General features: G+C 43.5%; 1 protein-coding gene across 1 annotated transcript in view; it reads right to left on the reverse strand.

The window, feature by feature from the left end:
- The window catches only part of ube2j1 (ubiquitin-conjugating enzyme E2, J1), a 75,389-nt gene that overhangs the window by 32,848 nt on the left and 26,677 nt on the right, over positions 1-15,864 (reverse strand). Inside the window, exons 3-7 of the mRNA XM_034076537.2 lie at positions 14,920-15,051; positions 13,574-13,658; positions 10,276-10,381; positions 5,192-5,324; positions 3,106-3,234 (exon numbers count right to left, since the gene is read on the reverse strand). Of these exons, the coding sequence (XP_033932428.1) occupies positions 3,106-3,234; positions 5,192-5,324; positions 10,276-10,381; positions 13,574-13,658; positions 14,920-15,051 (585 nt within the window). The remainder of the gene's footprint in view (positions 1-3,105; positions 3,235-5,191; positions 5,325-10,275; positions 10,382-13,573; positions 13,659-14,919; positions 15,052-15,864) is intronic.

The following is a 15,864-nucleotide window of genomic DNA, read 5'->3' on the forward strand; positions in this document are numbered from 1 at the left end:
AGGTGTTATGGTTCTATGTTCCTGCCTGTTGGCGTCAGCTGATAGAGGTGTTATGGTTCTATGTTCCTGCCTGTTGGATCAGCTGATAGAGGTGTTATGGTTCTATGTTCCTGCCTGTTGGATCAGCTGATAGAGGTGTTATGGTTCTATGTTCCTGCCTGTTGGGGTCAGCTGATAGAGGTGTTATGGTTCTATGTTCCTGCCTGTTGGCGTCAGCTGATAGAGGTGTTATGGTTCTATCTTGTTATGCAGCATGTTGATGATGCTCTCTGAACTAGCTAAACACACGGGTCTGGGGGAGAGTTATTCAGAATTGACGTGGCAACTCTACCGTGAAGTCAGAACCTCTGGCTCTTTGACATGTCTTGTGAATTCTCCGGCTGTAACTCAGAATAAACCATCAGTGTTTGACATCAAAGCTCCAGCTCTCCCCGTGTCTCTCTTTGCTTCAGAAGTCTCCCCCACAGTTTGAGTAAAATGGAAATGTTTTCTTTTGATTCTATAAACGACTGACCCAATGTCCCTGTGCTGGAATCCAACAGACACTGGAATGGAATGGCTGCCATCATGTAGAGATTGAGATTTAAGAATCATTTGGAGTGGTCTCTTTTTTCCGGAGCGGCATATTCTTTTAATTTAATTTAAATGAATTTGGTAATCATTAGTTAGAATTATACAGTTTTTGTATAGTTTTGTTTGTTTCTGGACTGCGCAAGGTTTATGTTTATTATTGTTTACGATCAAGTGTCTGCCGTAAAGCAGACTGTTCAAGTCTATGAGATTAAAATGATTTTTCACCAGTCGGACAATGGGAAGTCTACAAGATGGTTGAAACGGTGTTCGACCGCTCGAGTCTGCACACCTGATGGTATTTGTACTTGTGTTTATTTATGTATATGCAGTTTAAAGGTCCCATGTCTTGGCCATTTCTACTGATCATAATTCCATTGTTGAGGTCTACTAGAATATATTGTTGTGCAATTTACCAAAATCACATTGGTTTCTCAAACAGCATCTCTGTATAGTATGTGTCAGTGATGCAAACACACCTATGGAGAGAAAAGAGAGAACTATTCGAAGCAGAAAAGAAACAGCGTAGTATAACATCTGACAAAGGCCTGTGCTATAATGCTTCAATGAACTGGCTGTTCTTTATAATATACTCAGATCAATAGAGACAGAGATGTTAAGTTATAAATCAAGGGTTTTTATTATTATTTACAGGTAGATATTATCAAGGGTGTAACTTTGGTTTAAGAAGTGGGGGACACACAAAACAGGGGGTCCTCCGCAATGAAACATATATATTATCATTATATATAATGTGTGTGCAACGTATCTAGTATCCTATCCATATGAACCTGTTTATTTGTGGGGGGACCTCACCTCCTCCAGGGGGGTCCGGGGGCATGCTCCCCCGGGAAGATTTGTTTCTTTAAATTGAAGTTAAAAGCATCAATCTGGTGCACTTTGAGGGCAACATTAAGAGATGTATGGATACAGCTCTCAACACTCATATAAAACAGAACTGTATAATGCTTCAATTAACTGGCTATTCTTTATAATATACTCAGATCAAGAGGAGACAGAGATGTACATGTAGATTTACAGGTAGATATTATACACTTTTGACTTTAAGGGCTTCAGTTTTTATTCTTCTTCTTTGCTTGCGAAAGTGTTTCTACTGCTTTACGTCTGCTTTACTAACTGCTTTACGCAACCGACTGGTGCTGCTGCTGCTGCTGCTGCATCATGACGTCACCGGTGCTCATCAGGCTCTAGCTCTGAACCGGCCCTGGAACCGCGTTGGTGTAATAGTTGGCCAGAGCCTCGCAGCGGGGTTACAGCGCAGAAGTGCGCCGCTTTTGCGCATGACTGATGTGCAACAACATGTGACTCCTCTGTTTGTCTTCTGTTGGTCGCTTGTTAGCAGACCCTTCACGCGATAGCAGAGCGAACAGGTACAGGAGGCGTAGAGCGAGGGATCATTGTCCACTAGTCGTGCTCGCGGATGGATACAAAAATATACTTTGGTGGCCGTTAATAGGCTATACGTGGGCGGCCCGCCCAAGTAAAGTCTATGTTTTGAAGTGAGTTGTCCGTCAGTCCAACTGACCCCCTCCCAAACGAAAACTACAGAAGTCGCCCAAATCAGCGTTAAAAAAGCGGGAGGCGCCGAAAAGCGACTAATTTGCATCACTGATGTGTATTCACTCTCTGTCCTAAACGGCTTGTTGGAGCTCCTGCCCCCCCTCCCTGTGAGCCCAGTGTGCTCTGATTGGTCGGGACGTTGCGAGGCTCATTGCTGCTGCGAGCTGCTGCGAGGAGCAGACAGGCTTCCGGGTCGGCGATACAGCGAGAACAAGCGAAACTCATCCTGAGCACACACACACTCACAGCCGAAGTGAAAACAATAAGTGTGGCTTGATATTGAGAAAGAAAAAGGTTGATAACGCTGTGAGTCAACGGGTCTGCGGAGAGCATTTCTCCGCCATCCCAACTCGTCTCTTACCAGCGTTCAGGGAGCTCGATGCAAGTCAATGGGACTCCCTGTTAGTGAGCCAAGGGATCCTGGTGTGTGAGGTGCTCTGTGGATTGGTCCATTTGGGCCAATCCGGTCATTTGTTGTTGATGTGGGTGTTCACACGTCACAGTACCCAGGAAGTAAACAATGGAAAAAGAGAAATCTCCAACGAGGCGTTCTGGGGCAGCACAGACGGGTCTTCTCTGTGTTTTACTCCCTACAGGGTGTACTTTGAGGGGCTGTGACTCTGCAGACCGTTTACAGTTTTATGAAAAACCTTCATAACACACAAGGGGATGGGTACTAACCGGAAAAGCATGACGTGGACCCTTTAAAGTGTTGAAGTCAGTAGTGGAACGCTGTGGGATCTATGAAATACTACGTGAATACAACCCTCAAAACGTGACTTTATCATTAGAGTGAGTGACGTTTTAAACTAAAGTCAACACTCAAAATCGCCTTGTAGGCTAAGTGCCCTTGGAACTTCGTATTTTGGATAATCGGCCACCACACTATCGTTCTAAAATCTGTTGCAGGCTGCAGGCAGGTCATATGTTGTGGGGGGGCAGTGTAACACCTACCTGCTCGGCCCGGGGCCCCTCAGACTCTTGCTGCTCTGCAGACGAGGAGGAGTCTCCCTGGGGGGACGTGGAAGGTTCACTCTCTGCACCCCCGCTCTCACTGGGCTGTCTGGATACACTGGACTCTTCCTGCAGTAACACACAGGACACTGCAGTCACAGCATGGCCTCAAATACACAAGTTATTATAAACACACAATTACTTCAACAATGCTAAATATAACAATACAGTGCATGATATGTCCACTTCCTTGTGGTTCACTTCAGATGACTTAAATACATGTATAGCATGGCTGTATCTCATTTAAAAGGAGACGAGCCAAGAAAGAAAATAAAAGTCTGTTTGTTGATCAATTATTGTTTAAAATCATTAAGAATGGCGGAATTACTTGAATGGTTCATATGCTACATTCAGTATAATGTACATTCACATAGCACTAACACATTCCAGTATATGACATTTGAGTTATTAAAGGACTTAATGTAGGGAGTGAGTGAGTGAGTGAGTGAGTGAGTGAGTGAGTGAGTGAGTGAGTGAGTGAGTGAGTGAGTGAGTGAGTGAGTGAGTGAGTGAGTGAGTGAGTGAGTGAGTGAGTGAGTGAGTGAGTGAGTGAGTGAGTGAGTGTGTGTGTGTGTGTGTGTGTGTGTGTGTATTAATATGTGTATTTTAAGGGGGGGGGGACATATTTTCAAAATTCTAGGTAATTGTATACCAAGTAAACCTTGTATATCTTGAAAATACAACACAGTTACGGGCCTGGGGCGTCCAAAGAGGTGTGCCACCCTGCATAGTAAGACACCTCCAAGTGTATTGTCTGCAACTTTTCTCCAAATCTTTCATCAAACGTTGGTCATACGCATTCAATTGGTCTCTGACAGTATTGAGCCCTTGTTTGAGACATAATTCCACCGTCCTCAATGACAATCTGTAGAGTTTTCTGAAAATGTTAAGCTTCAACAGAAACCCAACATTTTACCAAGCTGTTTTCCCACGTGGTCCTTTACAAAGAGCCAAGAAATGAAATAACAGAATAAGCCTAACTGTGCAGTGAACAGCTGAACATGCTGCTGCAGCAACCCGCCGTGTGAGGTCCATCCATCACACGAGGCCACATCATCGACTAGAATGACCCATGGGTCTGTTTACGTGTATGTAAAGCGCTTTGATGATGTCTCCCATCCTTGGACTGATCTACTTCATGTGTAGCGTGTGTGTTGTTGTGGACAAGACGACAGAGAGCAGTGTCACCTGCACATGTTTTTGGATTAGCAGTTCTGCAGAAAACTGTGAAAAACCCGGAACCATTGCCAGAGTTTGGTTACCTCCTGCTCTCAGCTGTGAAGGTGCAAACAGATATACATGTGTTAGATGTGTGCGTCAAAGCTCATCAAAGCTGGGGCAGTCAGCTCGAATCTGCACTCATGATGCGTATAGTGTAGAGTTTCTATCAGGTAGGAACTCTACAAGAATATACGCATCATGGACTCACTGCGAAACCCACAAAGCAGCAACACAAGCAGATCCTGAACGGTTACTGCACTAGAAACATTACAAAATGAAAACAAAATGGTAGGTACAGGACTAATTGGAGAAAGAAATCTGTATCTCTGTATTATAAGAAGTATTTGTGTTAGTAGGGTTTTGGTTGTGAGTGTGGCTGTGGCTGATGCAAAGAGAGCTTAATACAGAGAAATCACAAGTCTGATGGCCGACAAAATCCTCCTTTTGTCCCCTCACAATGGAGGACATTTTGTTTTCACAAACGCGTGGACCGTTCTCCTCACTCAGTTGGCCAGGGACAGACTTGTATTGATGATCACACGTTGCTGTCGTCAAGAAGAGACAGAGCAGCGAGTTGTGAGGATTAAATGAATGTGGTACTTATGTTTACATGAACAGCAAACACAATTGAAATTAAAATACTTTTCAAATTAAGCCTTGATTTCTCTTGACTGTTGGGATACACAGAAATGACTTTTTCTCATTTGAATCAGACAGTATTGAAACAATTGTGAAAGTAATGAAGGGTCAGAGCTTGTTATGAATGGTTCTTGTCCAGCCCTCGTGTCGCAGCCAGCGTCTGTACCTTGAAGTTGATTTGCTGAGCCAGCTCTTTCGCCTGGTCGTCCTCTGCGCTGGGGTCACTGTTGGGGGTCAGCGCCAGGAGGGCGGCGCGCATGGAGCCCCCCCCACACGCCTCACAGCAGAAGTCCTGGGACCTGCAGGACAACAAATGTTACGTGGTGAGGTCATCCTGCTGCAGGAGCACTTTTTATTCTCCTCTTGATAATATAATAATAATAATATATTTAATATAATGTGTATTTGTATAGCACTTCCCATACACCAGGTGCAGCTCAAGTGCTTTAACACCAAGGCACACATCACCATGAAAACAGAAGAAGGATATCACATCAGGCAGACATTAACAGCGTATAGCACATATGCAGCATAGCAACATGATATAACAGTTTGACCGTTTAGGAGACACAGGAGGTAAGATGATAATGATGATACACTTTAAATAAACAATGATCCCTCTCAGTAAAATAAAGGAAGACAAAACCAATACAAACTATAAAATCCTATACATTTAAAAAAAATGTTTTAAAAATAAGATGCCAAATAAGATGATAATAATAGAAAACTATAAAATAAAAAGAATAATAAAAGGAAAAAAGACCAAAAGTGTTGCTAATAAAATTGTAAAATAAATGATGGAAGTAAAAACATTTAAAATAAATAAAACAATATACAAATAAATAAATAATCTCTTTAGGTGACATTTAAAAAAGTAGGCTTAACCCATTTTATTTTGGGGGACTTTGGGAGATATTTCTGTTAGAATAGACATTCAGTGTTTCCAATTATGAGCCTAGATTACTTGGTTTGGATGTACTGTCATTCTGTTTCCACAGCCTTACTAAAACAAGCCTGAACTGATTGTTTGTGTTACTGTCGATACGATGGCAGTGGTTCAAATAAAAGACCTGTAAATTATGAATGGTGCCAACATAATTGTTCTGGCTGACTTGCCACAGTACCGCAGGTATACCTGCCAAGTTGTTCTGATTTATTGCCCACGGCTTGTACATTAATTCAATTTTTCACTGATACACGTCTCGCTATGGTTTGCAATTGTACAACAGCTCATGCTTGTAATTGATCATGGAGTGCAATTAGTTTTTTTGTGTAAAACTACACACAATATCTTAAATATGTATGTCATCGCTTTGTGGTTTGAGTAAAATCATGAAGATATTTATTCCCTTTTCTTTATGTCCATTCTAGCTCTTGATCAGGCTGCAGTTTCTCTCCCAACCTCCCTTGTAGAGATTTGAGAAACACAACTACAACATTCTTGACTTACATGTACCGCTTAGTCAGTGTAGCTAGGTATCTGTATAGGAAGACGACGCCCCCTTCCTTATTCCGTTTACAGTGCAAAGCTCTGATCAAATCCGATGATCCAGAACAGATATCACCATGCACAGTTACAGAGGTTACAGCTATGTAAGTCAAACTATGCAACTGAACCCAATGCTAAGCTAACCCTGCTAACCCTAAAAGTGAATTCCAAGTGGTCAAAAAGCCACACGAAGAGGTGAAGACTTCCTAAAGGTTCCTCTTCAACGTGATGTTACCTCAAGCATACACACAGAGTTATTGTGGAGCAGTGTACCAGTTTTAAAGAGGCCGTATTATGCTCATTTTAAGGTTGATATTCGTATGGAGTGGCTCTCCCGTGACGTGTTTCCATGCTTTAATGTGTGTAAGAGAAAGTCCCTTTGGAGGCAACGTTGGGATTTTAGCCTTTCCTAACCTATAAAACACACTAGCTATATAACGCACTAGGACAGAAACAAACAAAACAAAAGCATAAAAGGACGCATTAAAAATAACATTACACTTATGTGCTGCCTGTGTAGTGGGTGGCACTTAGTAAAACAAAAGTACTGTCATCAGGTCCATTGGTAATGTGGCTGCTTGGTGTCAACAAACTGGCACACGATCCATGTGCATCTGTATTCATGCCGGCTGTGTTCCTGGAGCGAGCTGTCTGTTTGCATTGTTGTCTTCCTAATAGTGCCTCATTGGCTGACAGGTTCAGTTTGCCTTCTCCACCTGCGGCACATTCAAATGTCAGGCCCGCGCTAAGGATGTGCTATGTTACCTTCACGCCCTCATGTCAGCCCTGACAGCGCTAAGAGCAGGATCACCACCGCCTCTTAATGCAGTCAGGTAAGAAGATGCAACACATTACAAAGGTTTCTGCTCATTCGGCTCAGAGAAGCTCATCGTCCCTTGCACCGGCTAATGGGCTGATGTCACAGCGATGGAGAGGAGGGATGAGCCATGCTCTGAGGAACACCGTGTCATCACCGCCACGCTCCGCAGGCTGAAGGTGGCATGGAAAGATTTGGATACGTTAGGCTGTCAAATGATCCCAATCCCTGTCTTCCTCTGGAGCCAAACTGAAGTAGAAGTATGTTCAAGTGAAATTCGGATGTACAGTAGCTGGAGGAGAAGCTGGGCTTATTAGGCAGCAGACGTTTTGCCTCCAGTCATCACGTCACCGCCACACCACAGGCAGTCTCTAAAGCGGACACCATGCAGACGGGCACCGTGGTTGGTCGATGGCTCCTCACTAGAATGCCTGTTTCGATCAGGGGTTCTCAAAGTGTTGATGAGTGAGGGCCAATCTAGGTACCCAATATTGGATTGAGGGCCAGCCAAGAAAAAACGGAACACAAAATAATTCCAAAACAAATCCTTTCTTTATTGTACTAACCAATTACCGCAACTCGCGAGATGCCTCGTTGCCATGCAACCAGTAGTCTAGCAAACTTTCCACAAGCTGTCATTCATAATTTAGGAATGACAGCCAGGGGGCGCAGTTTTACCATTCTTAAATTCCATTCTAATTCTTACCAGATACGACCATGGAGGATTAAAATATAACGCATGCATTTCAGCGTGTCACATTAACTATCGCGGGCCGCCAGAAATATTTCCGAGGGCCGCCATTGGCCCGCGGGCCGCACTTTGAGAACCCCTGGTTTAGATCCTTGTAGGCGTAAGTGGCGATCATCAAGAGAACATCTGAGCTGGGGGAAACGGCAAAGACTGGAGGTTTGGGGTGTCCATTCTGAGACGCACACCGACAGGACAGCAGTTTAGATGTTATTCATTATTTAGGTAATTAGCTCATCATTATTTAGATTCAGTAAAGTGTGTGACGCAGTATTTTCTAAAATGAAGCAGTCGAGCCAAAACCAAACAAACTACTATGATAAAAATGCCGTTCAAACTTTTAAAAAGCCTTTGATAATTATAAACGAAGGGGAAACTAGTGTGCTTGTGAGAACTAAGTGCGCTTCCCTGCACTTTGCTCAGTTTAACGATGTCCCCTTCAGCCCGCCTCAGGCCGTTCACATGACAAGACATACAACTGGAAGCTGTGTGAGAAGCAGAGGAGAAAGTGTTGGCACATTTGCCCAGTGGAAAAAGAAAATGCATACTGCAATATAGCGTAACACTATTTATCAACTGAGAGGGTGAGCACTAAATACACTAAATAAAAGAGACATTTAATATAAAGGTTATAAAAGTAAGTGTTTTGATTTCATCTGATTTACCTTGGGATTGCCAAGACGTACCTACGCAGGAAGTGTTTCAGCAGCGTCCGTCAGTCACCCGTCTCTCAGCGAGCTCTACTTTAATCAATAACTGCTCACGCTTCTATCTCATTATATGTTTCCTTTCTGTCACAATAACACTCCTAGGATAGCTCAGTGACCAACAAAGGAGATGATTGAGGATTTGACTTTTTCCCGACCAGTTTCGGAGATCAAAAGACACATTTGGCACTTTTTTAGCATCTTTGTCAAAGAAAATATCTTTCAAACCCACGTAAGCAACTACATCCACACACTGTAACTTCATTCCAACAATGATCATCACAAAATGCAATGAGAAGTTCTTCTGGTTATGAAATGATTTTTCATATTCATGTCAGAGACTTCTCAATTCTCCACAGGACCCCCTGTGTTTGCCCTGCAACATTACTTTGACAGCTACAGACTCAGCAAACTCTGAGTACATCCTGCTGTGCAGAGGACTCTTTATAAATGACAGCCTTCACAATCACCATGGGAACGGCACCAGAAGAAGAGAAATCAAAGAAAGTTGCTGCGTCAACCTGAGACAGAGTTAAAAAAGTGGGTTTCCATCAGGGAGATAAGCAGCCATGTATTCATAGCAAAGTGCGTCTTCTTGTGTATCTCATCTCCGACAGGCAGCTGATCAAGACCCCCGTCCCCTCTGCTAATAGAAAAGCAACGTTAGCTGGATCCTCGCCATCGCTGGCTCTGTACCGTGTCCCCCGAGCGAAATGCGGTGTGAAATGAAGAGCAACGTGCCCACTCATGATCCCTCCAGAGACTGGGGATGTTGGCGATAATGCATTTTTTCATCTTGTAATACCAAGACTGGCTTGGGCGCATCCTTCCCCCTTGTGACTAGCAAGTTATTAGTGGGAGGCATGTCCGCCGAGGCTCAGGTGCTGATTACATTACATTCTTGTGTGACTTTTTCTTTCTTCGGGCCTGTGTCCACATCGCGCCTCTTTGTGAGCACCAGTGTTTTGTTTATGAAAACATGTCGTCGCATGCGGCTGCCTCGAGAAAAACTTTGCATCCTGCTTTTTTCAGAGCTTTGTCCTACGTGAGAATGAACTCACAATGGAAGAATGTAGTAAATGAGAAACAGATTCCTATCTTTGATGAAAGATGGAATGTCGGACGCTGGATGTTGCTGCCAGTGAGTGTCTGACTTTGACCTCCATTGGCAGATCGCTCACCTCCCTCTACGGCTGTCTCAATGAGCGGTGAAGCTCATTCAGACAAGACCGAGAGTCTTCTGGTTGGTCCGGTCGGAATGATGTCAACAATGTCCAACAAACTAACATAAACAAGCCCTTTATGCCCTCTGACTAGCAGCATGCATCTAATCTATGCACTGTCCATATCCTTGACCTGTTTGCTAATCCAGCATGCAAGACCACATCATCTGCTCCACACCACTCGGCTCATCAGTGCTAGCCATAGCACACAAGTCACGCCCTGCAGAGTGTGAACAATAGAAGGATATGCATTTACTACATCTTACTTTTTGGCGAGGGCCCTCCTCTCTTCTGGAGTATAATCGAGAGATCCTATGGCCCCCTCTCCTTTTGTTGGCATGAATCCGATTATAGCTATCAGGGCAGTACGAACTGAAAGAGAAAAACAAAAGGAAACGTTGAAAATCCGAGCACAAAAAGGGAATCAGAGACGGTTCAATAACACAATGTTGTCTTCATGTTCAGTGCCTGTGTTACAGAAGTGAGAATGGCGCTTTGTTTTCTGGACGTAAGCATGGATTGACCCTGGCCTATGTGAGGACATCCACCTTGTGTCTGTGCCCACACATTCCCCAGCTGGCCTATGTGAGGACATCCACCTCGTGTCTGTGCTCACACATTCGCCAGCTGGCCTGTGTGAGGACATCCACCTCGTGTCTGTGCTCACACATTCCCCAGCTGGCCTATGTGAGGACATCCACCTCGTGTCTGTGCTCACACATTCCCCAGCTGGCCTATGTGAGGACATCCACCTCGTGTCTGTGCTCACACATTCCCCAGCTGGCCTGTGTGAGGACATCCACCTCGTGTCTGTGCTCACACATTCCCCAGCTGGCCTGTGTGAGGACATCCACCTCGTGTCTGTGCTCACACATTCCCCAGCTGGCCTATGTGAGGACATCCACCTCGTGTCTGTGCTCACACATTCCCCAGCTGGCCTCTGTGAGGACATCCACCTCGTGTCTGTGCTCACACATTCCCCAGCTGGCACAGGACACTTTGGACAATATGGCGAAGGTCTGTTTGTGGCTGTGTTCAGTCTGAGCTCCAGAATATCCAATGAAGTATCTGGACAGCCATTATATCTGACTGTCTTAGTAAGATAAGCCTACCTTAAAGGTTATCCACATTTGATTGTATTATGGTAACAAGCAAACATTGAATATAAGGATATAGCAAGGATTAAAGGACTTATGCAGGATTGAGTCGAGTACTGTATCCGTTTCTGCCGGTTTTACAAAATTGCCAGTTATGCACTACCCTCAGATTATTTTGCACATTTGTACACAAGCAACCTCTCTTAGTATCTACACAGCCTTCCACTTTTCATTACAATACATTGTCTTTGGCTATATCCACATTTCATGGTAATCATTATCTAATCATTCAACTGTTTTATGGATACACACAAGGACAATTACTCGCATGTGTTTACCGACTTGTCAATAAACCGGATTCTGATCTCGAACGCTCCTCTAGTCCTGCAATGGCTCAGCTTATGGCTGATTGGACATTCAAATATTAGAGCCCTTACTGTTAATATTATAATAGTGTAATATTTATATAAATGCAAACAGTTTTAACTACAGAACAGGGAAACATAACAAATATAGAAATACGCGTATATTCATGAATGAATCAAAGTATATAGTGTCTATTGTCAAAGGGAAAGTTTGAATTACTAACATTAAAAGTGTGGCAGAAAAGTATTCAACTGTCAATATCCCTGGAATCACTGCGGCTGGATCGAAGAGCACACATTGCCTCTGCTGCCTCTCCCTGAGTTTCTCCCATGTCCCCTTTAAACCGGGTTTTCTCCTGAAGTGTTTCCTTGTACGATGTGAGGGTCTAAGGACAGAGGGTCTAAGGACAGAGGGTGTCGTGTTGTCATACTGATATTCTGCACAAACTGTGAAGTCCACTGAGACAAATGTAACATTTGTGATATTGGGCTATATAAATAAACATTGATTGATTGATTTAGTGGTTTAAATAGTAGGATGGTAGCTCCCTCTGAGTTCCACCTGATTAAATGCCACAAAGTTACCGTACTTTTCGGACTATAAGCCGTGACTTTTTTCCCCATTTTTTTTGTACAGCTAACGGCCACTAGGGAACCTCCTAAATCTATGGATTGTACAGGTAAAATTAACCACCTTTAACTCTATGGGCTCTATGACCGGTCCGCGCCCGCCGCCTTTAAGCTGGAGGCCGGAAAAGAGCGAGACAGGTAGCGCGCCAAAGTAAAAGTGGAACCGAGAGACAGAACGAGAGCAAGACAGACGGACAATTTAGCTGCTGCGGCTTATATGCAGGTGCGCTTTATAGTCCGAAAAGTACGGTAGTTAAAAAAGCAGAACCCTGAAAAGGTCCGATCCCCTGCAGAGAATGAAAATGAGTTCTCAGGAGAATGTATTAACAGTTTTACCAACAAGAACTCAAGCATATTGGATTTTGGAATGGCCAGCACTAAGGATATAAAGTTCATTACAAGAAAATACCCAGAAAAATATAGGACCCCGAAGTCAGAGCAAAAGTCATTGGCCAATGAACATGATTCATATTGTGTGGCAATGTGTTAGTATAGACTTTTTAAATGATAAACAGAGTTTGAGGATTATAGCCGGTCCATGTTCTGCATGAGTACCGTCACGTGAGATTGAAGACCAGCAGGTTTCACCCAAAGACTACAGCACCTTCGACTCTGGTTAAAGGGGATTCCTGTCAAATGGTCATGTGTTTTAGTTGGAAGCCTCTGTTTTCTGATCAGATCCTGTTTTAATACTTTTGTTAAACTAAAAACTTCTTCCATGTTGTCTTGTTAACTTTATTATAATGTACATTCCCTCAGGACTAATCCTCTAACACCCAGCACTTCCTGCACATACTGTGTGTTTCAAAATGAAAGCCTGCACTGCAATGTTCATAACTTCATCTGTTCCTTTATATGAAACATTTGCAGGACATGCTCAGTTTCATTGATTGAAGCTTAACAGAGCTAAATAATGTCAAAGTAGTTTAGAAGTAACGGTTGAATGAATAAAGTATTTGTGTTTAGAGTAGGATCCTCGATCAGCCGAGTGGTGAATGTACCCTAAGAAGTTGTACTAATAGCTGTAGTACTATAACATGTACATACGCCTGAATGTACAATGTGAGCCATTAGAGTACAGTCATTGCAACCCCTCTCTTACTAACTGACCTTTATTTATATTTGCGATTCACACTTCCCACGGTATTTGAATTCAGATGAATTCTTTTTTTTTCCCAATAAAATATTTGGATCATTCAAGATTCCTGTCCAGAACACACTAAATCAAACTGTGCATGAACTTACAAATAAAGACAGAGCATCAATAGTTTCCCACACATTTGCTCCACAATTCCTCGGTTTATAAAAATGTTTAGTTCTACAATTTAGACTGATTCTTATTACAAATTAGAGAAACTGGGGGCATGCGCTAAATGTTGGGACTTGGCTTTGAGCTGCGCGTACCTAATTGCCTCTTTGTGGGTTATAAAGTTGTTTTGAATTTGAAAATAATTCAGTTGGAGGAAACTCACTGCTCCAAGAGGGCTGCCATGTCTCTGGATGGTGGCCAGAGATGCTCAAACAAATTTTCTTGCCAACTTCGAATCTTCCATTTGGCTAGGAGGGAAGGCACAAAAGAGAAGGTGGAGGTGAGTATGTGGGTAGAAATACATCAATAAAACATACATTTCAAAATATGAGAAATATAAGTAGACAGTAGGGTTGGGAACCGAAACTCAGTTCCAGATGAGAACCGATAAGAAAATGCTGGGTACTACCCATACAAAACACACAATTTGGTTCTGCTTAACGGTTCCTAAACGCGGTAGACCCACCGGGTCCGTCTGCGCCGCGGGTCCGTCCGCGCCGCGGTGACCCGGTGGAATACAGGGTAAGGGCGGACTGGTCATCTGTGTGTTCTGGAGAATCACAGAACGGCCGGTCGTCAGCGGGCCGTTGACGGCCGGCTCGGTACGCTGACAGCCGGCACCGCCCTTAATTTTTTTAAACGGCATCATTTAAGTTGCGGCGACAGAGGTCCACAGTTGCCCCGCAGCGAGGCTCCCCCCGCCCTCCCGTAGACAGTTCACGAGCTCAGTCACTTCATAACACCACAGATGGGTCGCGGTGAACGCTCTAAAGTGAGGCTCCACTACACTAAAAAGACAAGGCACAGTGTAATGCCTGTTAATAGCTCGCCACAGGCATAGCTCAGTTCAAATAAAGCACAGCTATTGTGCAAATCACTTGTATTGCATGTATATATTTTTATTTGTAAAAATGTCAGTTAAAGCTTAAAAAAATAAAGATATTTCTGTTATCTAAACGTTTGACCTCTTTCTTTTACAATTTTGGAATCGAAACGGGGAATCGATAAGCAGAACCGGAATCGATACATTTCAAACGATAGCCATCCCTAGTAGACAGACATAAAGGTTTGACAGAGTTGAGAGCATGGAATAAGTAAAAAAAACAGGAAGCTATTCAGTAAAAGTTTTCAATCAATGAATGCAAACTAAAAAAGAAACATTATAGAAAGGATCTGCAGTAGCTAAGTGGCGGTCACAATGAAAACGTGTCAAGAGAAATCAGAGATGTTGTCAGTCTGTGATTGGTGCAGGTGTCAGACAGAATATGAATATAATGAGAAGTCTCATCTTTTCGCAAAACCCGTGCAATCCCCTCTGACAGTGTGACGACAGCCCAGGCTTTCATCTGACAACTGTCACTGCGTATGCTGCAACCAGACATGTCTGAGGGTTCAATGACATGCTGTCCTCTTAACACTTCTTGATCTTCTGATCTGATGTCTTCCTGTTCTGTTTCAGCACAAGAATAATGGTCTGTGATTGAGTAGGGGCCGTCCTCTGTGTCTTACCGTGAGGAGGATGATGCTCGGGGGCTTCATTGGATACTCTGGGGGAAGCACAATCCTTCCGTGGTAAACCCCGCCATCGAAATCAGAATCTGGGGGCCCACGTACGGAGAAGTGCCATTCGAAGAGGTTATCCTGCAGAAAAGAGAGAAATATCACACAGAGCCGACATGTTGCTCCCGAGGGACCAAACCTGTGAAGTCTCAGATCTGAAGTGACAACGCTGACAGTGTGTGTTACCAGCTGTTTGTTGTTATAACAAAAAAATCACTATATCTTATATTATGACATTAACTATAAATCTAACTTGTTTTCTTTAAAGAGGACATATTATGCTCATGTTCAGGTTCATATTAGTATGTTGTGTCTCTACTGGGACATGTCTCCACACTTTAATGTTCAAAAAGCTCTTGCGTCCCGCCCCTTAGCCCCATCACGTACAATGTATTGGAGCGATAACCAATACAAGCACAAGTGTTACATAGTGATGTCATTATGTTACAGTAGCAAACACGGGAGCCCAATGGAGGCATTTCAGGCAGGGGGGGTTGTTGCCTTTGCAGACCATGTACATGCCCAACACCCCTACAGGATTGGGACAATCCTAAAAGGCTTAATAGGGCCTCTTTAAGTAAAGGTTTCAAGTTGATTTATTGTCATTCGACAACAGATCTGAAAAAACGAAATGTTGTAGTCACAAAGATATATGGTAGTCTGGTGTTTGACACATGCTTCAGTATCACTTGCCAGACAGCTGTCGGGTGAACAAGCTGTTGCTGTGGTTGGTATTGTATCATATATTTTCGTTCGCAGTCGTGGGTGTACAATGTGAGCAGGAGTGTCGCCGCCAATCTAAACTGCCTGGGGTCTGTTTGTGAAGCAGTCTAATATCCAGTGTGAAACTGAAGCCCAGAGTGCACAGTTTACAAATCATGGGGGAGACTGTGT

The sequence above is a fragment of the Pseudochaenichthys georgianus genome, chromosome 24 (assembly GCF_902827115.2).
Source record: "Pseudochaenichthys georgianus chromosome 24, fPseGeo1.2, whole genome shotgun sequence".
NCBI lineage: Eukaryota > Metazoa > Chordata > Actinopteri > Perciformes > Channichthyidae > Pseudochaenichthys > Pseudochaenichthys georgianus.